The sequence below is a fragment of the Ranitomeya imitator genome, chromosome 4 (genome assembly GCF_032444005.1).
Source record: "Ranitomeya imitator isolate aRanImi1 chromosome 4, aRanImi1.pri, whole genome shotgun sequence".
Taxonomy (NCBI): domain Eukaryota; kingdom Metazoa; phylum Chordata; class Amphibia; order Anura; family Dendrobatidae; genus Ranitomeya; species Ranitomeya imitator.
The window spans coordinates 202,627,633-202,651,111 of NC_091285.1; the positions used below are offsets into that span (position 1 = coordinate 202,627,633).

The window sequence follows — 23,479 nt, forward strand, 5'->3', positions numbered from 1 at the left end:
CGCTGCGGAATCCGCACAAAGAATTGACATGCTGCGGAAAATACAACGCAGCGTTTCCGCGCTGTATTTTCCGCACCATGGGCACAGCGGATTTGGTTTTTCATATGTTTACATGGTACTGTAAACCTGATGGAACACTGCTGCGAATCCGCAGCCAAATCCGCACCGTGTACACATAGCCTAATTCTAAAGGTATGTGCACACGCTGCGGAAAACGCTGCGGAAAACGCTGCAGATCCGCAGCAGTTTCCCATGAGTTTACAGTTCAATGTAAACCTACGGGAAACAAAAATCGCTGTACACATGCTGCGGAAAAACTGCATGGAAAGGCAGCGGTTTACATTCCGCAGCATGTCGCTTCTTTGTGCGGATTCCGCAGCGGTTTTACAACTGCTCCAATAGAAAATCGCAGTTGTAAAACCGCAGTGAAATGCGCAGAAAAAAACGCGGTAAATCCGCCATAAATCCGCAGCGGTTTAGCACTGCGGATTTATCAAATCCGCAGCGGAAAAATCCGCAGAGGACCAGAATACGTGTGCACATACCGAAACCCTAACCCTAGCCCTAACCCTAGCCCTAACCCTACCCCTATTCTAACATTAGTGGAAAAAAAAAATTTCTTTATTTTTTTATTGTCCCTACCTATGGGGGTGACAAAGGGGGGGGGGTCATTTATTATTTTTTTTATTTTGATCACTGAGATATAATCTATCTCAGTGATCAAAATGCACTTTGGAACGAATCTGCCGGCCGGCAGATTCGGCGGGCGCACTGCGCATGCGCCCGCCATTTTGGAAGATGGCGGCGCCCAGGGAGAAGACGGACGGGACCCCGGCTGGATCGGTAAGTATGATGGGGTGGGGGAGTACCACGGGGGGGGGGGGGGGGATCGGAGCACGGGGGGGGGGGGGAATCGGAGCGCGGGAGGGGTGGAACGGAGCACGGGGGGCGTGGAACGGAGCACGGGGGGCTGGAATGGAGCACGGGGGGGTGGAACGGAGCACCGGGGGGGGGGGGGGGGGGTGGATCGGAGTGCAGGGGGGGTGATTGGAGCACGGGGGGAGCGGAGCACTGGACGGAGGGGAGCCGGAGCAGTGTACCGGCCAGATCGGGGGGCTGGGGGGGCGATCGGTGGGGTGGGGTGGGGGCACATTAGTATTTCCAGCCATGGCCGATGATATTTCAGCATCGGCCATGGCTGGATTGTAATATTTCACCCGTTATAATAGGTGAAATATTACAAATCGCTCTGATTGGCAGTTTCACTTTCAACAGCCAATCAGAGCGATCGTAGCCACGAGGGGGTGAAGCCACCCCCCCTGGGCTAAACTACCACTCCCCCTGTCCCTGCAGATCGGGTGAAATGGGAGTTAACCCTTTCACCCGATCTGCAGGGACGCGATCTTTCCATGACGCCGCATAGGCGTCATGGGTCGGATTGGCACCGATTTTCATGACGCCTACGTGGCGTCATGGGTCGAGAAGGGGTTAAGACCAGGGAATGTTGGTCATGTGTTTTTACAAAGCCAGGGAAAGCTGGGTGCGTGCGGGGGAGGGGTGCAGAGGGAGGATTCTCCTTACCGAGATTCGCGTGCGGGGGAGGGGTGTGGAGGGGGGATTCTCCTTACCGAAATTCTGAGTCCCCCTTCTGGAATAGCGTGGTCTTCAGCGCTGAGTACCGCCGATGCGATGCAGCAGCCACTTCCGGATGAGGTCGTGTCCGGAGATGGCAGGAGGATGAAGATGGCCGCCGAGAATAGAGTTCTCGTCCTGAATAAGAGGCGCCTGAATGGGGGGGGCGGAGCCTGAAGCGTGGCCTAGCATGGGCAGAGTTCCGGGTTGCGGCCTACACAAACCCGAAGCCGGGGGCTAAATTTTTGAAGCCAGCCGGCACCGAAGGGAAAAAGCCGCCGGATGCGCAGAGCCCTCCAGCCGCTCGAGTCCCGGTACTTACCCCAGTATGCAGCTTTGTTCAGCAGGTCAGAAAGGTAGAGAAAGGATCCTGTGCTGTTGCTGCTGTTTGGATGGTGCAGGGATAAGAAAAGTCCTCAATCCACCGTCCCTTTGGAGGTGGAGAGGAACCGTCCGCCTCCTTGTACCATCCACTCTTAATAGTGGTGGTGCAGTGGGGGCTGCTCGGACGCCACACTGGAAGGTACCTCTGTACAGCCGAGGGTAAAAACTGGTGGGCAGGGCTGAATGTCCGGCAATAGGCCTGGCTGCAGAAGAGGATACTGGAGGTGACACTCCAGTGCTCGTCTGATAAGGGAGGGGGGAGATCGGTGCCCTTGAAGGGGCCCGTCGCCCCTAGAATCAGCTCAGGCAGTGGCTTCCCACGTCGCAGGAGAGGATACGGAGAGGTGAAACTCCCGTGCTCGCCTGTTGTTGGTTCGGGGAGATCGGAACATGAAAGAATCCGTCGCCCCATTCGTCCATTGTAAAAGGTAAAAAGGTAAAAAGAGTTCTTTGGGTCTGAATAGCAGACCTGTCCGTGTGTCTCCTACGGACACTAAGCAAGAACTGGTTAGCTGGGAGCCAGCAGGAGGGTGTATACTGCTGGGGAGGAGATCACTTTCTTTGTATCACTTAGTGTCAGCCTCCTGGTGGCAGCAGCATACACCCACGGCTGTGTCCCCCAAGGAGGCGAAGGAGTAAGGGCCATTTAGTGTGTGACAGCGGCCAAACATAAAAACCCGATACAAATCTGATATCGCTGTACCAACCCTAAGAATAAAGTCTCCTAATCACTTACCTATATCGCACAAGGAACAGTGTTAAAAAGTACCGTATATACTCTAGTATAAGCCGAGATTTTCAGCCCATTTTTTGGGGCTGAAAGTCCCCCTCTCAGCTTATACTTGAGTTATGCCCAGGAGTCGGCAGGGGAGGGGGAGCGGGGGCTGTCTTAATATACTCACCTGCTCCTGGTGCGGTCGCTGCACGTCTTTTCCCCGGCGCTGACAGCTTCTTCCTGTACTGAGTGGTCACATGGTACCGCTCATTACAGTAATGAATATGCGGCTCCACCTCCCATATAGGTGGAGCCACATATTCATTACTGTAATGAGCGGTAACGGTGACCGCTCAGTACAGGAAGAAGCTGTCAGCGCCGGGGAAAAGACGTGCAGCGACCGCACCAGGAGCAGGTGAGTATAATAAGACAGCCCCCGCTCCCCCTCCCGACTCCTGGGCATAACTCGAGTATAAGCTGAGAGGGGGACTTTAAGCCCAAAAAAAATGGGCTGAAAATCTCGGCTTATACTCGAGTATATACTTTTTAACAGCACTATATGGGGAAAATATCTTTATAGAGCATCTTATGGGGCCATAATCAACATTTGTGCAGCATTATATTGGGCAAATGTGTCTATGGAGCATCTTATGGGGCCATTATTAACCTTTATGCAGGATTATATGGGGCATATTTTAATATGGAGCATCTTATGGGGCCCATCAAACTTTATGGAGCATTATATGGGGCTCCTGATTCAATATGGATATTCAAAAACACTTAACCTACTGATGTCTCAATTAATTTTACTTTTATTTGTATCTATTTTTACTTTTGACATTTACTGGTAGCTGCTGCATTTCCCACCCTAGGCTTATACTCGAGTCATTAAGTTTTCCCAGTTTTTTGTGGCAAAATTAGGGGGGGGCTTGGCTTATACTCGGGTCGGCTTATACTCGAGTATATACGGTAAATAAAACCAATTCTTCACCTGCTGTTGATTTTTTTCATTCTGCCTCAAAGATCGCAGTAAGGTTCTGTTCACATTTATCCTGCGCTCTGCTCTGAGCGCTTGCATCGGGGTTTCCTTGTAATTCTCTGAAATACATGATTCAGACAATGCCTGGTGGAAGATTCCCTACAATGAGACAGATGATGGCACTGTGGCGCCATCTGGCCTATGATTCGATGTTGTAGGTCTTTTTAGGCATGCATAAAAACACGATCCACCACAGTTTGTGCATTTCTGAAAAGGAAACTGCTGAACAGAGGCAACACAGAGTCCAGAGTAACTCTGCTGCCTCATTATAGTGAATGGATCCCTCGGGGGTTTCTTCTGAATCACGTCACTTGGTGACTTAGATTGAAACCCCAAAGTAAGTACTCAGCGCAGAGCGACGGATAAATGTGATCCCAAACGTTATGTAAAATGCTCCCACTAAAAGCTTCAACTCGATCCATAAAAATAGCAATTTCCCACTCAGGTCTGTCACCTGTCAATGGAAATATAGGGGGCTTCCAGGTTACTGGTAGCACAAAGGCTCTGGAAAAGCGCTATGGCTTCTCGTACCCACAAATTGAATTCTGCGCTCCATAATGCAAATGCCCACCTCCATTCTGAGCCCCACAGTGTGCATAAACCACATTTAGCATCCACATGTTTGGCATTTTCTGTAGTGATGATAGGCCGCCTAATTTACCGGTGCGTGTCTCCAGAACCATGAGCTGAGCACCACAACGTATGGTCACTACAACGAGAAACACCTCTGCTGTCTCCAGTTTGCAATTTACTCAGTAACATCCACTGCTTGTTTTTGGAAAACACCCATGGAGTCAAAATCATCACTACACCTGTAGATAAATTCCAGAAGTGGTATAATTTCCAAAATGGGGTCAATTGAGGGGAGATTCTGCTCTTCTAGCACTTAGGGACTCTGTATATGGAGTCCGCAATCTATTTTAGGAAAATCTGCAGTCCAGGAGGCAAACAGCACTCTGTTCCTCCCGAGTCTCTCCGTATGGCTAAATAGTACTGTACAGCCACACATTGGGTATTTTGGTGCCATTTTTACCAATTTCTCATAGAGTAACTAACATTTTGGGCTAGAACAAATTTTTTGCAATTATTTTTTCTTCACAGCCCAATGGTATAAGATTATGTGACACACCTGTGGTGTCAATATGATCACTGCAACCCTAGAATAATTAATCAAAAGTTGTATTTGGTGGTAAAATGGGGTCATGAGGAGTTCTGCTGTTCTGGCACCTCAGGGGGCTCTCCCAGTAGGTCACGGCACCTGTAAACAATAACAGTAAAATCTGCACTATAATATGGCGCTCTTTCCCTTCCAAGATTTGCACTGTGCCTGAAGAATATTTGCGGTTTACATGTAGGGCACTGGCAAACTCAGGAGAAATTTTTACAACAAACTAAGGTCCTTTTTATCCTATTAGCTGTTAGAAAAATAAAAAAAATTGGGAATTAAACAACATTTTAGTGTTAAAAGTCGTAGTTACTCACCGATAACGGTGTTTCTCGGAGCCCATGACAGCACTACGGAGAGAGAGGGGATCCGCCCTTCAGGGACAGGAAACCTACAGATAAAAGGGCGGTACCTCTCCCTCGCATCAGTTGGTTTACAGAGCATCGGAGGACCTCCAGGTTAGTTTACAACAGAGAAAAAATCATATTACAACATTTCTTAAAAGAGGAACCCCGTGCCTATACTCAAACTATATACAGTATATAAATTATATGTAATTAAAGGTGCTCACCGCACACGTGATGGGAGGGAATAAGCGAGTGCTGTCATGGGCTCCGAGAAACACCGTTATCGGTGAGTAACTACGACTTTCTCGGTCTCCCATGACAGCACTACGGAGAGAATTGCAGAGACTAAGCTTAGGGAGGGACCACCGCCTCGAGAACCCTTCGTCCGAAGGTTAAGTCAGACACAGAGGCTAGATTTAATCTATAGTGTCTAAAAAAGGTCGATGGTGATGACCAGGTGGCCGCTTTACAGATTTGCTCTATTGATACCTCTGACCTCTCAGCCCATGAGGTAGCTACTGCTCTTGTGGAATGTGCTCTTATACCATCTGGGATCTCATTCCCCGAGGATGAATATGCCAAGACTATCGCCTTCTTTATCCACCTTGCCAAAGTACCCTTGGATGCCCGAAATCCTTTTCTGGGACCCTGGAAACAGACAAACAGAGAGCCTTCCTTCCTATACTCTCTGGTGGAATCTAAGTATTGGATTAGGCACCTTCTGACGTCTAGATTATGGAAGTTTTGCTCTTTCTCATTTTTTGGGTTTGGACAAAAGGATGGCAGGGAGACTTCTTGTGACCTATGGAATTTTGATGCCACTTTTGGCAAATAGGCCGGGTCAGGTCTAAGAGTGACTCTATCATCTAATATTTTAGTGAAGGGTGGATTAGAGGATAAGGCTTGAATGTCACTTATTCTGCGTGCGGATGTTAACGCTACCAAGAGAATGGTTTTAAGTGATAGAGTTTTAATGGAAATCGTCTCTATGGGTTCGAATGGAGGACCCGTTAACGCCGAGAGGACTAAATTTAAGTCCCATGAGGGCACTTTCTGAGCGACTAATGGCTTCGATCTTGTCACCGCCTTAACAAATCTAATTATCCATGGGTTGGCCGCAATATTATGGTTATAGAGTGCTCCTGGAGCTGCTATTTGTACTTTAAGAGTACTAACCGACAACCCCTGTTCCAGACCTTTTTGTAGGAACTCCAGTATTTTAGGAATTGAGGGCCCATCTTGGACTTTTACTTTGGAGACGGACAGAAATTTTTTCCAAGTTTTCCCATATATTTTAGTATCGCTGTCCTCCATGATTTACAGGGAGATGGTGCGACAACTGTGTGTGCACCATCTCCCTATTTGTATTTGGCGCCACCTCCGGCGTTCCCCCGCACTTCCGGTCCTGCGTCACGTCCAGGGAGAAGAGAAGCTACCGCGCATGCGCGCGGCGATGACCCGGAAGTCCTGCCGCATTTCCGGAGCGGCGGCCATCTTAGTACACCCGGAGCGTGCGCTTGTCGGCACAGAAGCTCCGGGTGATCCAGCGCCCCTTCCTCTCGTCAGAATCGGCGGCGTTCTCCCTCCGCTCACCCTGAAGAACCCCTCGGTTCCAGCGGTGGCGGCTTCGGGAGCCGGACAAGCCGCGGCAGGAGCCTCCTAGCTGCCGGTACTCGACCGCCCGGTCCATCGGTCTTCATAACAGGTACCACCGGAAAGAGTTTCCCTGTTCAGGGACAGGAAACCAACTGATTCGAGGGAGAGGTACCGCCCTTTTATCTGTAGGTTTCCTGTCCCTGAAGGGCGGATCCCCTCTCTCTCCGTAGTGCTGTCATGGGAGACCGAGAAAATGCAATTATTTTTTTCTTCATAACCCAAATAGTATAAAAATCTGTGAGGCACATGTGGTGTCAATACGATCACTGCACCCCTAGATGAATTAATTGGGAAGTCTTGTTTGTAAAACAAGTTTCCACAATCAGTGATGGTTTGGGGAGCCATGTCATCTGCTGGTGTAGGTCCACTGTGTTTTATCAAGATCAAAGTCAGCGCAGCCATCTACCAGGAAATACTGTATTACAGCATTTCATGCTTTCCTCTGCCGACAAGCGTTTTGGAGATGGAAATTTCATTCTCCAGCAGGACTTGGCATCTGTCCACACTGCCAAAAGTACCAATACCTGGTTTACAAACAACAGTATCACTGTGCTTGATTGGCAGCAAACTCGCCTGACCTTAACCCCGTAGAGAATCTATGGGGTATTGTCAAGAGGAAGATAAACACCAGACCCAACATTGCAGATGAACTGAAGGCTGCTATCAAAGCAACCTGGGCTTCCATAACCCCTCAGCAGTGCCACAGGCTGATCACCTCCATGCCACGCCGCATTGATGCCAAAGGAGCCTCAACCAAGTATTAAGTGTATTCACAGAACATACATTTCAGTAGGCCAACATTTACATTTCTGATTTTAAAAAAAGCTTGACAAAGTGTCTGGTGATACAGCTGTTATTTTCAAATGCATACACTTAAAACAAAACAATTTTGATAAGAATTAGAAGTTTTTAATAAGAAAACTTCACGGTGTACATTAAACTGTACTTAATATTTTTTTTCCCACAGAAGCACAACACATTCAAATCCATGTATAAAATTTAGTTCATAGAGAAAAATTCTTATTGCCCTTAGAAACCAGTCTCAATTCTTTCTTTCACAGGCAAATGTCAGTTTTTCTTGTTTGCTTGTTTTCAGACATGTCCCCAACAATGTCTATGTATTTTATGTATCATGGTGTTATTCCACCATTGCCAAGTCTTTGAGTGCATGGCTGCGTGCCTTCTTCGCTCTAAATCCAGGTCGCAGGCATTCTATCTTCCTCTTTTTAGCTTCATTTTGATTCTTGTGCTTCTTAAGTTTTTTCTTAGCTGCAACATCAGGGTTTGCGACCGCCTAAAAGACACACATTCTAATGGGTACTATGCTATAAACTACTGTTATATTCCTATACACAAATCATATTGGATTAGACTTTGTTCTAAACTAGCTTTCTTCCTCCACTCCTTGCCCGTATTCGCCATCAGAAACAGATATACTTTACCTGTAATGCTTTCTGCTTTTTCCTCTTAACCCTCCTGAGATTGGCTTGTTTCTGTACGGCAGCAAAAGACAACGAGAAACACTCCAATCCAACCAGGCTCTTCAGAAGCTCAATGATTTCTTGAGAAAGGTTTTTCAATGTGGGATCTGAACAATTAGACAAGATTTGGTCAAAATCGGATAACATTTTAACTAAAGACATCATTTATATTTTTTTATTTGCCATCTCTTAAGTCCATAAAATTGGTGGAATGCGAAGAAAAAAAAAAATCTGACAACGGGTCTCATAGAAACAAGTATTTTATATTTAATAGTCTGTTCTAAATGTAACACCCAAGGGCCACCAGATCTACCAAAATTTCATACACTCCATTAGGATATTTCAATGTCTGATCTTATTCAAGGGGTTGTGGTGTACCATATTTTGAAAGGCAACATGTCATGCTGAAAATGGTATCTCATGTGCAGTCAGGATGTTGTAAAGCAGGTAGAGAGGATTTGATTGATATACATTTTTGTTGGAAAATATTCCGTAAAACAATATTTTATTCACTAAAATCCAAATCCCCAGTGTTTGTATAGATATTATTCCAGTGGGCAGTTGACAAGTCTCCCCAGTATGTCTGTGCATGCAGAGATAGCTGTCACACTGAATAGGACCACCCACTGGGATTATATATATTTTACACGCATATATAGATTACACACACACACACACTCTAAGTTTCAATGAATGAAACACAAGTCATACTGAATCCTTTTCCCACAAACCCATATATTATTCTGAACAGCTTCTCCTTATCAGATCTTGACTGCATGTACAACGTTCCACTGAGGGATGCAATAGAAGTCTTGATATCCATAGTGGAGACAAATAGGTCTCTGCCTCCATCCATTTAAAACCCTTCTCATCCAAGCAGCACAGGAATTACCCATTCTTCTCCACTATCGGTATCTTGGCATCTTTCTGGGTCTGCAGCTGCCTGTATCTAAGTGAAATAAGTGGTTGTGGTCACAACCCCACCAGGTGAACAATTCACCTTATCAATTAATATTTTGTTACCCGGATAAGACCCCATTGCAATATGGTCTTTCCAGACTTTCCCTATCCCATTGAAGTAGAAGAAAGCACTGTTTAGGTGAAGAAATACTTGTTACATTTCTGCTTTTTAGATGTGTACTAACTTTTCTCTTTCTCCTCTGCATTTCTGGAATTTTACACTTTTAATATACAATACATATTATTTTTGGAAAATTCACTCAAAAAATTCCATTCGTTAGTCACCCTATGGTCTTGGTAGAGTGAAAGACAAACACAGCTATGCCAGGTTTGTGGGAAAACTACCAGAGTAATGGACTAGAACTTTATCATCCTTTAACAATGTACAGAAAATCTAAAAGTCATTGTGAACCAAGGAACTATTACAAGCATGGTAAATGCAAGACCTCACAGAAACAATCAACCTTGAAACAAACTTACAGCTATGACCAGTTTGATCATAAACTATTTGCGGACATACAATACCATTAGGATAGGAAAATATAAAAAAATTTTATGGGACCCATAAAGAATTACGACCTGAAACCCCCACCCAGTGAACTGACACATGGCTGATTCTCACCTTGGTCTGCATACGTGCTGTTCAGCTCTCGGAATAGCGGAGCAATGATTATTGACAGGAATGGCTTCACTTTCTCTTCTCCAAGATCTACTGCTATTGCTCCCAGGAATTTAAATACGCATATTCTCTGCGGCAGAAGCACAGAAAAATTAATAAGGTTATCTATATTTTAGGGATTAAAAAAATCACACCCACAGAATAAAACATGCAAGGATTCTACAATCTTTCAGACATGGGATGTACTTTCTTTCCATATAGAAGAATTATCCCTTACTCATTTTTTTTTTTAAACCTATGACTAATGTCTTGATAATATTTACAGATCCTGAAGATCAATTTTCTTCTAAAATCCCCAGAACTCTATAGTTCTGTATGCTCCTTGTAGTGGTGGCTGCAGGCAGCAATAATTCTTTCATTTAACTATGGTTGTATAGGAAATGTATGGATCTGTAAAGATATAATGAAATCTAAGACCATTACATAAAATAAATGAAACGTTTAGAACTAACTTTTAATGGATTTTTTGGTGTGCGCGCTGCTTCTCTCTTGGCTAGTACGGACAGCCTCTTCATAAGCCACATTAAGGTGGCAGGTTTCTCATCCTGTGACTCTTTTGCAGTGCCTTCCTCATCTTCAGAAGCATCTTCTTGTTCACAGTGATCATCATTTTGCTCTTCAGTATGGTCTTGGGTGTTCTCCACTTCCGGATGGAGGAGATAGATCACTTTTGCAACAAACAACAAGTTCTTTATGACCTAGAAAGAAAAAGTACAGTTTTAAAATTTAGGACTGGAAATTCTTGATCCTGTATTGCAGAAATTCTCTATGTTCTCTGCACACAATACTAAATGGACACACTTGAATTTTTTTTTCTTTTTTAATAGTCTACTGCAACTAAAGTTGAAAACAGCAATAAAAACCTTACTAGCCTGTAAAAGGGACTTTTAACCAGATAGTTATTTGGGTTATAATCCCTATGCATTTTACAAGGTGTCCAAGCAGTGTGACAACATGGCAATATGTAATCATCCATTTCTTTTATTAACTTACCTGTTCTCCTAGTGTCTGGTCAAGAAATTTTGATTGCAGTTGATGGCAGAAGGCAAGAGCAAGATCTTTCATCTGTGAAAAGATATTCATATAACAGTCATCTCAAGTCATTTTATAAAGGCACATCCATGCTGTTCCAAGATTAGTTTGATTATAAAACCAATAGGTTCGATAACATAATAAATGATGGCAATGATCCTTTTTTAATTCAGTAGAAGTATACACAAAACACACACATTAGATTAGAAGGGATGTTATCCCACACTATAATCCCGGGAATAGGACTGATGTGACGTTCCCTTATGAAGGCATCTCCATGTTTCTCACATGGTTTCCAGACGAATCTCTGGTTATCATTATGTCCAAGACAAAAGTCTGACTCACTGCTGAAAAGAATAGACCTACATTCTTTGCGGTCTTGTTCTGCATCATGATCACTTTTAAGAGCGGTGACATGAGGTCATGGAAGAGGCCTTCACAAGGGACTGTTGTACCCATCATACTTCTGGGACTATGGTGTGGGATGGCATAATGTATGGGTGACCGATTACTCTAGACTTTATTAAAGGTACACTAACCGCTTACTGTTCCATTGATTTGGTTGTGGAAACCATTGTACGGCCATGTCTCTAAAGTGTTCCAGGAGTCGGTTTTTTAGCAAGACAACGCCCGGCTGCATGTTGCGCATGCTATTGTAAGCAGTGACTTCAGATTATTCTCCCACTGAGCACATCAAAGAGGTCATTGGTCAGCAATTGCAAAGGGAGCTGCCAGCTGCAGATCTTGATGATTTGCATGTCCAAGTGAATTGATTGCGGAAAAAATTCTAAAGACTACCATTAATAATCTCTAAGACGGCATGATAAGGTGTATGGTTGTGTGAATTTCATCATGTGGCACTCATACTACATTCTCAATAAATCAAGATGGTTTGACCATTTCAACTTTTTTTGCCATTATTTGCATTTTATTAGCATGTCTATCAATCCTATGATTTCCATAACTGCAACTTTTCCTTCTTGATATTGTCACATGCCTCACTTTTTAAAGTTGAAATTGCAAGACCAAGTTGATAAATATAAAAATGGGAGTGCTTCTTTAAGAAATATATGGAAAAAGCCAGTAATCCTAGAGTATATGTACATATTTCTCATTTTAAGGTGTGTACAAATAGGGTAATTTATGTATTCGTTAACTGCAGGGTGTTGCTGCATAGTTTTATAAATATCTGTATATATCTGAGCACATTTGCAGTACTTTAATACTATAGGAGTGCAATATGCATCGGGATGGGGGGGCTGTGCACCCTCACCCACTCATCTTCCCAGACAGGTTTTAATTAAATCCAAGCTGGATCCTCTCTTTCCCAGTCTCTTTGAGGCTTGTGGGCACACAGATGAGCCACTACAGCTATGGTCTATCCATTTGAAGTCACCTTGTAGTTAGTGAATGGCTTATACCCAGTTTGACCAAAAACAGTTGCAATTTCTTTTTAGGGAATCTGAGGATTGTGTTCTTGCCATGTTATATTGGATCACAGTTTTACATACTATAATACTTGTTGCAATAATAAAAAAGGATGTGATATATTACAAATCTTCTGATAGAGCCTTTGTTTTTCTCAAATTTCCAAATGTGATTTTTTTAATCAAACATGAATATATAAAAACATGATCTCATCAAATAAAGAATATATTTAAAATAAAAACAAAAAAAACCTACTAATTAAATATTTCACATGTTTATGTATGGTAATCATGTGTTCATTATGGTAATTGTGTGTTCATTATGGTAATTGCATTGTGCTAATACATTTTGTTATTATTGGTGCTTATTTAAGTAAAAAATTAAACATGTGTCCAAAACACACAAAAAAAGGCTTAGTTACCTTTGCTTCTAGCTGATCGGCTAATAAAAAGTCAGAGGGTTCAGCTTTCTTCTTCTTTACCTTCCTGGACATCCACTTACTGACCAGTTCTTCTGGTTTTTGAAGAGAAAACAACTGTCCAAAAATCTGCGAAGAAGTCAGCCAGACCCAACTATGGGGGTACCATAAGTGGGACTGAACATGAGCTGAAATATTAAGGAATAAGACATTCAACTGAGTTGCCCATTCAATTATCATGGTTAGTGCAAGACATTAGTTGCATAGAACATGAAGGAAGAGCCAGCACTAACAACTTCTCAGTAAACCAGACTGAAACAACTCAAATCTTATTACAAAAGGCATTGGAAAACAATATTTTCTATGACTAAATGTTCATTCATGTATTCATCTAAAGCTATGCAGAGATTGCAGCCACTGTTCTATTGTTTCAATGTGAAATTACCTAGGCATCTCTACAGTAATTATCGTATACAATATCGTGCACACGTTTGTTACACCATGCGATCATGCCGCCACAGCGGGACACTAGACGACGAAAGAAAGTTTCAAACGATCTGCTACGACGTACGATTCTCAGCAGGGTCCCTGATCGCAGGAGCGTGTCAGACACTGCGAGATCGCTGGAACGTCACGGATATATCGCTGGAACGTCACGAATCGTGCCGTCGTAGCGATCAAAATGTCACTGTGTGACGGTACCCTAAGACAACAACCAAACCCTGTGTAGTTTGCTAATCTGTGTTCTTGCTAACCTGATATTTAATTAGATGAAAATGTAATGTTATTTAATAATAATTAAAAAGAACAAGCAAAATAAATTAGGACGAAAGTGTTTATACATAAAAGGGACAGTTGTTAAAGAGTCCGTATTTCTCACTGCAAATACCAATGGTAAAAAATATTTCTATTGTTCACTCTCTAATTTGTGGACTGCTAAACTGATAGCAGTGATTGCTTGGTCACCTAGTAAGTACTATTCATTACTTGCCATGCAACTAAATTAGTGAATTGGTCAAGTGAGGCCATATAAGAGAAATGCTGAATAGAATATAAACTATCAATTCAATTGTGGGGAATCCTTTTCATGCATAGCCAATTTATACTAGTGGATAAAACCCATTTATAGATTAGTTCTTCTCCTGTCATATATGCTATTTAGCTACATGGAAAGTAAGGAATAACACCACTATTTTTTCCTCATTCTGTTCTTTCAAATATAAAAGAAATGTGAAATTTTAACCAAATTATACCCTAGGAAACACACACCTTGACCTTATTAATTGAGGGAACAATTGGTATCTTATTTCACTGAAGCATTCTTTACCTACCTTTGAGGTCATTTGCATATTTTTTTTTTTTTTTTCAGGTGGGTCCGATCAGAAAATTGCCCTAAAAATGCTCAAAAAAAGGAACATATATATATTTAAAAACGTTGGGGTCTGAAAACAGACCCAAGTGCCTCCTACAGACACTGGGTCATTACTGGCCAGTCAAGGGGTGTATACCGCAGAGGAGGAGTTAATTCTTTGTGTTTACTTAGTGTCCTCCTAGTGGCAAGCAGCTTAACACCCATGGTCATGTGTCCCCCAATGAGGCGTAGGACAAAATATATTTTTTTTCAGGTGGGTCCGATCAGAAAATCGCCTTAAAAATCCTCAAAAAATTGAACATGTATATTTCTGCATCAAAACAACTTGCTGTTCATAAGTTCAGTTTTTTAACCGGTTAGGCCTCTTTCACACTTCAGTTGTTTGGCGTCAGTCTAAAACCGCCATTTTCCTCAAATAACGGATCCGTCAATTTTTTTTGACGGATCCGTTATTTTCCCATAGACTTGCATTAGCGACTGATTGTGACGGATGGTCGTCCGTTCCATCCGCCATGCGACGGATCCGTCGAAATTTGGCGGACGTTTTCTGAAAATAGACGGACATTGAAACGTATTTTATCAACGCCGAAATGGCGGATCGCCTATGGGCGACGGATCCGCCGCAACCGTTTTTTTCGGCGGATCCGTCGCCCCAATCCGTTTTTTCAATTGCGCATGCTCCAAAAAGTAGATACTTTTCCCAGACAACCCCCAAGTAACGGATCCGTCAAAAAAACGGATCCGTTAGAACCGTTTTCTCAACAATTGTGACGGATCCGTCAATCCGTCACTATGTCGGTAGTGACTGACGCCAAACAACTGAAGTGTGAAAGAGGCCTTAAAGGGAACCTGTCAGGTTGGATAACACTATTAGAACCTGCAGATATGGGGTCAATCCTAGACAATACACAGCTGCAGTAGTGAAGATGTGGTACCCAGAAAAAAAAAAAATAACTTTTTATCTCCGGGAAGCCGTCGGCTTTCAATCATGCTGGTGTGCCAACGTGGCTACAGCACTGAGAGCAGCGGCTGTAATCACGCCGCACTATTGGGTCACAGCCAGCTCTGTAATACATCAGTACGCAGTGAGCTGTCAGCTAGTGCCTGGTATTGGACATGACATAGTTCAGTGAGCACCATTCTCCACCACAAGTCTCTGGAGAGCTGAAAATGACAAAGGGAAGGCACCTGGTGACATGTGTAGCGTTCCACTTAAACTTGAATCCACTTAAGTTTAGCTCCTTCCTGCAAAATGACATATCCATGTCCTGGGAAATGGTCCTCAGGTGTGGAGCTGAGATCCCTCCAGATACAGCAGATACCTAGCTATACTATTGATTGAACCCGTTCCATGCCCAAAGTGGCGTGCATTTATATTGGTACATCTTCCTCTCTGTCGAAGCGGCTGCTCCAACCAACATCCTGGAGATAATGACACCATAGAGCAAAATATGCTAACTGCGGCAGGTGCCGGAGGCTTCGGACAGAAGGACACATCTATACTATAGATAGTTGGCATCTGTCTCCAACAGTTGCAGCCGGAGTCAAGTTCCCGACTGAGCAGAACAATATATATATATATATATATATATATATATATATATATATATATATATATATACATATATACATATATATATACATATATACACACACACACATATATACATACATATTAATTTCAAACTGCTAAGCTCTTTATCCCTGTTGTAAACAGTAAAGTGAATTAGGTCATTGTTTTCCATAGGGAGTTGCACTTGTTAGCCAACTGTACATGTAGAACAGATGCGCCCTTACCGCATATTTTGTGCGTGATCTCCCTGTGCTTTGGTAGCTGCATAACATTGCACTCCTTGATCAGCTTTGTAAGAAGGGTCAGTAAACTGAACAGCAATCTGTCCGCAGCCTTTTCTTCAGTCTCCTCCTCTATCTGCAATAAACAAAGGAATGAAGTGGGAAGTACCGACCATAGTATTTTTAATTAAAAATGAGAATACCAAGATACTTACATCCTCAAAGTGAATAGGGTTCATCTCGCTTTCAATCTTTGAGAGAACAGGTTTAAGTCTCTGCTCAAATTCAACTCCTTCAACTTCAACAAACAATCCACAGGTCAGAGCTCCCAACCTCTTGTGGGAGGACTGAGGGAAAGAAGAAGAAAGGAATCAGACACTGTACATTTTCCCCATCACATAGAACTACGCAATGCAGAAAGACTAGAAAGAAAGGTGGGTTATAAACAATTACAATAATGGTATGACAGGAATGTTGGTGCTGCAACAGCCTTGTCTACATGGATGACAAGAACATGACATACACCAAATCCCCATGCACAAAGCAACTGGTAGGGAGAGGAGCTGTATTGCATGGGGAAACGTCCTTCAGCTTGTGCATGTGGCCTTCTGCAGGCTAAGCCTTTGGCTACACTGACCCTTTGTATAGTATGGCTAATTAAAACATTACTGACATTGTCAGGCTATTTCAGAGCAACGGTCATCATACCCTATGTAGGTATAAAGGAGAAAATACTTTTTAAAATTGCTCTGAAGTCCTAACATGTTGCCTTTAGAAAAATAAATGGCTAGTGACAGATAAAAATACGATGAAAATGAGATTCTCAATGCTATGATCTCATATGGATAAACACTACAAACTAGTTGGGTCAAGGGAGGCCCCACACTCTAAGCAAAAACCACCTTGTCCATTTTAAAAAAAAATATGCCATAATTTGCAAGTTTTTACCAACAGGCGTGAAGTGTTAAATAATCCCCCCTCCCCAGCCTAAAATGGAATTCTGATTAAGATTCTATGCCAACAACCAAGAAATAAGGGACAAGAAACTTTAAATTAATTAATTGGAGGAGTTCTGCAAAATCAGGGATTTTAACTAGTCTGAATAATTGTGGAAAATATTTTTGTTTTTTTTAAACTAACATAGGATGTTGTAAATCTTTGCAATTACCGTACCTTCTTATTATTTAGCCATTGTGTAGCAAGTGAGTACATCAAGTCCTTCTGCTGACTGCTGACTTTTCCAAGAAGGGCTTTGGCTGCCAAGGCGGCCATTTTCTTACACTTTGAGGAATCATCATTCACCATCATCAATGCAAGGGGCACAAACATAAGTCCACAGTACACATCAAGTATCGCCTGGTGAACGAAAAGAGCAAGGAGATTTATTTTCTTTAAACACTTCAAAAGTCAATGACACAATCATATATTCTAAATAAATTTGGGAGAGGATTTTATTCAGCCAGTGACACTTCGACATCCAAATGCAATACAGGTCTGTTAGAGGAAACACCTGTTTTTCTCCATGAAATAATTCAGAAACAAATTTTTAAAGACTTTGTATTTTGCCGTTCCCTCTAATTTCTACTGAATACTTAAATTAATGAATAAAATGGTAATTGGGGTTCCATGTGTCAAAAGTGTGCGTGTCACTGTCAGGAGAGCAGAAAGGTCGTCTTTCTGCAAAAAGTATATGAAGTCTAATTTACTTACCACTGGAAAAGTCTGGAACAGATACGCAACCATTTCCAAGGCAGACTCCCGGCCAGTTTCATACTCATAACTAGGCAGAAAGACAAGAACAAAACACGTTGGTAAAGGGATAAAAAGAAGACTGTAAATATAACTAGCTTATAAAGGACGGTAAGTGTAAGGTGTTTTATAGAACTAATGGCATGCTAAAAACTATACATAGATGATAGTGAGGAAATGGATTTCATTTTATTAGGGGTGTCATCACCAATTCCAATATTCAAACCTATGTTTTATAGGTTTGCAATGTCAACGCAAACATATACTCGTCACCACCATAAACTACGAAATGAGAGAAGACGCAGTGTACACAACACACAGACTGCACTATTGGATCATATTCCACATAAAGAAATTGGATTTGTGCCCATTAGCAATTTCATTGTGCCACTTTCACACTTGTATAATAGACCACAAATATAAGCAGCATAATAAACCTAAGATATCACATAGGAAATGGCTTTAGCACATGGTCATTTTCCTGTAATTTGACCATTCATGTAAAAATGAGAGAAACTAAGCACAATAAAAAGGTAATATGGAACAAAGTGACAGCGATATCCCTTTTTCTGAGAGCAGCAACAGTTTATGGATACAATTTCCTACTATATCCCTTGGTAAAAAAAAACATTTTATACAGGAGTCAGTCTTGCCTAACCCATACATAGTCAATTAGCAATCCATCTTTATGATCACCCACTTCACAGGAATCTGTCACAAGGAGGATGTTGGCACCTAATCTGAGAGCAGTATAATGTACATAATGTAGAGACAAAGACCCTAATTTCAGAGAGGAGTCTGTTACTGGGCTGCTTTCTATAAAATCACTGTTGTATAAGCAGGAGACTATCACCAGATGACTAGTAAATCTGCCATGTTGTCTTCTATATTCATGAGCTTTGTATAACCCCGCCCCCACCACTGATTGACAGCTTTCTGCCTACGCACAGTGTACACAGCAGCCAATCAGTGGTGTGGGCGAGGTTATATAGAGCTCAGCATTCAGAGAACTGGTAGATCTGCAGCAAATGTAAATGATACATTGATGGAATCTGAGTCGAGGCCACTATATCATGCTGCTCTCAGAAGGTGACAGATTCGCAGGGGTTCCCACTACTAGGACAACCCCTTCTTGATCAAAATGTTTGTCGCCAATAAGATAATAAAGCCTATACTCATTTCTGTGCTGGCGCTGTTCCCGTGGTGTTGACGCTCATGGTCCCAGGGCTCGTGTGTAGTGGTTGTGTCACGTCATGCTGGCGTCAGAGTCGGCATCAATAACTCCCCTTTCGGACAAATCAAACATGAAGAGGAATTCGGCTGCAGCTGATGTTGGACTTCCTCTTCCTGATGAACTGGACAGGAGGTCAAGACAGTGATGACTGCTCGGACTGGGCACTGGCGTCACGTGTCACAACAGCAGCACAGGAGCCCCTTGGAGATGGAGTGCTAACACCGTGGGAATGGCGCTGGCACGGAAGGCAAGTATAAGCTTTATTATTCTATGTGGGTCAAGCGTGGGTATGAGAAGAAGTTGTCCAAGTTGGATAACTTCTTTAATTCTCTGTTTAGCCGTATTCTGTCAATCTCCATCCATTGTAATGTCAGGCATTATGCTACATTTCTCAAACAAAGAAAAAAATGGTGCTGCACAGCCTCACTCCTTGAAGTAAATCAATCGCGGTGGGTGGAAAAAAATCTGACTTCAGCAATGGAGGTGCTCGCATGGAAAACAGATACACGTGTCATAAGTAGAAGCGCTTGGATCAGCGCGAAACGGCTGTCGTCGTTCCCTGCTCACCTCCCTCCCATCTGCACTCCCTCGGGCCGTGAAGCTGTATTTTTTATGTCTTAAATAAAGGACTGGACCACACGATGTTTGGTGAGTGCTGCCGAATATTTCTCTTTACACTTATGATTATGCTACATTTCGACTATCTACTATGTTATACAACAAGTATAAAAGGGGCCACATGCCCATTTGATTAAAGACCGAATGTGCAGATTTTGGCAGGACATGCAAACCATGTAATGTGTATGGGGAGGGGGGTCTGGCTTATGACTCCCACTTTAGATGATTTGGGGGGAAGAGATGAATGGATCATTTTCAATTTGAACACAAAATCCTTAAGTCTTCCTCCTCAACTACTAAAAATGCATGAACACTTGGCCGAGCCAAAAGTTCATGAGTGAGTGTCGGGAGAGCTAGTCATTTCGGGTGTATGGGCACAACCTTCTATTCCCCTACACAATCCAATAACTGACTATTACAAATGTGAAAGTAAAAGCAAGGAAAATGTATTGACATGAGTTTGTCTGCCTGTGCAATCTCTGATCTATGAGCATATAATCTCCACAATTTCTATTCCAAAGTCTGTAGAGATGTGACTCAATTTTGGGTTACCTCAAAAAGCTTTTCATAAAATGTGTCTAAATCCTGGCTAAGTAGTATACTAGGACCACAAATGGTGAAATGGTTAACACGTTGTGAAAACAGAACATTTTGCAGTAAGATGCTAGAAAAATAAGCACACAAGATGATAAATGTGGGTTACTATGTAGAGTTGTCTTCTTGGTCTCCCTGTCCACCCTGAACACCAAATACAATTGTGCACTAGAACGTGAGAATAATTCTGAGAACACTAGATGAAACATTGGACATAAAAGATTAGTTTACTTTTATGATTGCAGGCAAGTATTACTTGTTTCTAGATACCACTTATTAAAAGGATTAATAAATGTCACTTGATTTCTAGAAAAAAATATGAGGAGACTAGAGAAAAGTGAATACAATTGAAACACCCTGGTCCAGAGGCCATAGCAGTAATCCATGGCCGCTGAACGGGAGTCTTGTAAGCCATCTCCTACCTGCCAGAATCCGCAAGTCCCCTTCTGATTTGTAGACACACATAACAGGGCCTACAAACCAGAAGAGGCCTTGGTGATGTTAACAGGGTTTACAAACCAGTAGAGACCTTGGTGATGGTAACAGGGCCAAAAAGACAGAAGAGGTGTTGGTGATGGTAACAGGGCTTACAAACCAGAAGAGGCCTTGTGATGGTAACCGGGCCTACAAACCAAAAGAAGCCTTGTGATGGTAACAGGGCCTACAAACAGAAGAGGCCTTGGTGATGGTAACAGGGCAAAAAAAAAAACAGAAAAGGCCTTGGTGATGGTAACAGGGCCTGCAAACCAGAAGAGGCCTTGTGATGGTAACAGGGCCTACAAACCAGAAGAGGCCTTGGTGATGTTAACAGGGTTTACAAACCAGTAGAGACCTTGGTGATGGTAACAGGGCCAAAAAGACAGAAGAGGTGTTGGTGATGGTAACAGGGCTTACAAACCAGAAGAGGCCTTGTGATGGTAACAGGGCCTACAAACCAGAAGAGGCCTTGGTGATATGTAGGAAGCAGCACAAAGGCCTCCCTTGGCCAAGGAAATACTGATGAGGCCACTGAACAAAGATCATGAAAAACTATTCAGTTATATCTAGGGGAGTTGTCATAATTTCAGATTCCATACTATGATAGAAGAAATAACTTACTTTAATTGTGCAATTATAAATTCCAAGTTGACTTTGAGCTTTTCTCCAAGTGGATAGTCCAGCAAATAGCTGAGGTATATCTGGAAGGGGAATTGAGAATAGATGTATTTGGAAGCAAATCTGCAGCAAAACCATCTTAGACTTGGGTTTCAACGTGGCACTCACCTGACGACACTGGACTCTGACTGAGTCACTCTGGGCAGTCACTGCTAATTTTGCTACTTTCTTCATCACCTCATCCATCTCAGGAACAAGAAGTTTTCTATACACAATGGCCTTTAAATCAGACAATAACAATAGGGTAGATTTATTAATAATGATTGTTAAACAGTGCTAGACAGTCTTATAATGTGCCAAATTTAAGAAAGTGTTTCTTGTAGTTTGTTGAATCTAATTCTACTTGGAACTGTCTTGTCCAATTTTACACCACTTATCAGTTGACAATAAAATTGTGATGTGGTGCTTCTTGTCACATGTTAAGCCAAGCTCCCATTTTTGCTGACCCACACACTGACCCTTTCTACTAACCGAGGGCCATTTGGCAAGGTAAAGAACTGTCTAAAACCCATAAAATAATGCAACTGATATATTTTTTAAATCACAAATTGTTGGAGAACATTTGTTTGCAGAAAATGTATGTACTCCTCTACAAAACCAAACATTAAATTCCCTTTACTTCCAGAAGCAGAAATCAGAATGGGTTTATATTAGTTATGAGCGAACGTGCTCGGATAAGGCGTTAATGGAACATGCTCAAGTGCTAACAGAGTGTCTTCGGCATGCTCGAAAAATATGTTTGAGTCTCCGTGGCTGCATGTTTCATGGCTGTTAGGCAATTCCTGCATGTGTTGCAGCTGTCTAACAGCGGTGAGACACGCAGCTACAGGAACTCAAACATATTTTTCGAGCACGCTGAAGACACTTGGCCCGCACTGGAGCATGGTCAAAAACGCCTTATCGGAGCACGTTCGCTCATCACTAGTATAGTTAAAGGTCACTAGTATAGTTAAAGGTGCCTGTCTTATACAGACAATCCTTGTGTATATGACCTACTAGGGGATATGGGCATCATCCCCTCTCTGTAGGATCAGCTCCAGCTCTAATGCCCATGAGCCATTTTTATATCACATGGAGGCCATTCATCTAAATGGTCACTATGTAATATGGTACTTTTGTAAACATTCCTATGTCAGCAATTTGGTGCGCCTACAGCCTGTCTGCACACTGCCATTAACTGCAGCATTCAGAAATCCTAAGTCTTCTTGGAAGCCCAGCTATCAGGGTTGCAACTGGAGGACTCCCACAATTACAGGCAGTAAAGCATACGGTAACATTATATGTGAAATTTACTACAAATTGAAAATTAATTGCAGACAGTAAGGCAATAACTTACTTTCAACAATCCAAAAGCTGTGGCCTGACGTGATGAATCGTAAAGATCTTCCTCTGCATATCCAAGTAAGACCTGGAGCTGCTTCTCAGTAATCGTTCCCTTCATTTGTCGCACCAAAGTGGTAACACACTGCAGGGGAGATCATGTGCCGAGGATTAGTTATAAGTTAGTTGAAGAAATATGGGAAAGATCGATTTAATAACTTTGCAAGCAGTTTTCTTATAGTTGCCCACTACATATACACAAACCCCAGTATCTCTTCCTCCCCACTCGCCTCTACCTTAGTTATATAATCAAGTATCAGATCGGCATCTTAAACAATCACATTGAGAATTACTGTTTGAGAATGTATTCATTCCAGTCAATCTAACAAAGCGAAGTCAATAACATTTAAAGGGAACCTGTCACATTGCACATGCAGCCGAGCTGTGGACAGCATGGGGTAACCAAAGAGAAGCTGAGCAGAATGATATATAGTAGATGTAATAGACATTGCAGAAGAAGATTCAATATAATATGTTTATTATCCATCCACCTCTCGTGTCTCCCCTTTTCCTCATAGTTTGTAAGCTTGCGAGCAGGGCCCTCATTCCTCCTGGTATCTGTTTTGAACTGTGATCTCTGTTATGCTGTAATGTCTATTGTCTGTACAAGTCCCCTCTATAATTTGTAAAGTGCTGCGGAATATGTT

At 42.5% G+C, this 23,479-nt stretch overlaps 1 protein-coding gene across 1 annotated transcript in view; it reads right to left on the reverse strand.

Annotated features, from left to right (window-relative positions):
• Positions 1–7,825: 7,825 nt before the first annotated feature.
• Positions 7,826–23,479, reverse strand: part of UTP20 (UTP20 small subunit processome component) — a 183,391-nt gene continuing 167,737 nt past the window's right edge. The window contains exons 50-62 of the mRNA XM_069764293.1: positions 22,789–22,917; positions 21,561–21,671; positions 21,396–21,475; positions 17,813–17,882; positions 17,276–17,458; positions 16,318–16,449; positions 16,106–16,238; positions 12,940–13,124; positions 11,052–11,123; positions 10,511–10,756; positions 10,002–10,128; positions 8,381–8,526; positions 7,826–8,232 (exon numbers count right to left, since the gene is read on the reverse strand). Coding sequence (XP_069620394.1) covers positions 8,077–8,232; positions 8,381–8,526; positions 10,002–10,128; positions 10,511–10,756; positions 11,052–11,123; positions 12,940–13,124; positions 16,106–16,238; positions 16,318–16,449; positions 17,276–17,458; positions 17,813–17,882; positions 21,396–21,475; positions 21,561–21,671; positions 22,789–22,917 — 1,770 coding nt within the window. The 3' untranslated portion in view covers positions 7,826–8,076. The remainder of the gene's footprint in view (positions 8,233–8,380; positions 8,527–10,001; positions 10,129–10,510; positions 10,757–11,051; positions 11,124–12,939; positions 13,125–16,105; positions 16,239–16,317; positions 16,450–17,275; positions 17,459–17,812; positions 17,883–21,395; positions 21,476–21,560; positions 21,672–22,788; positions 22,918–23,479) is intronic.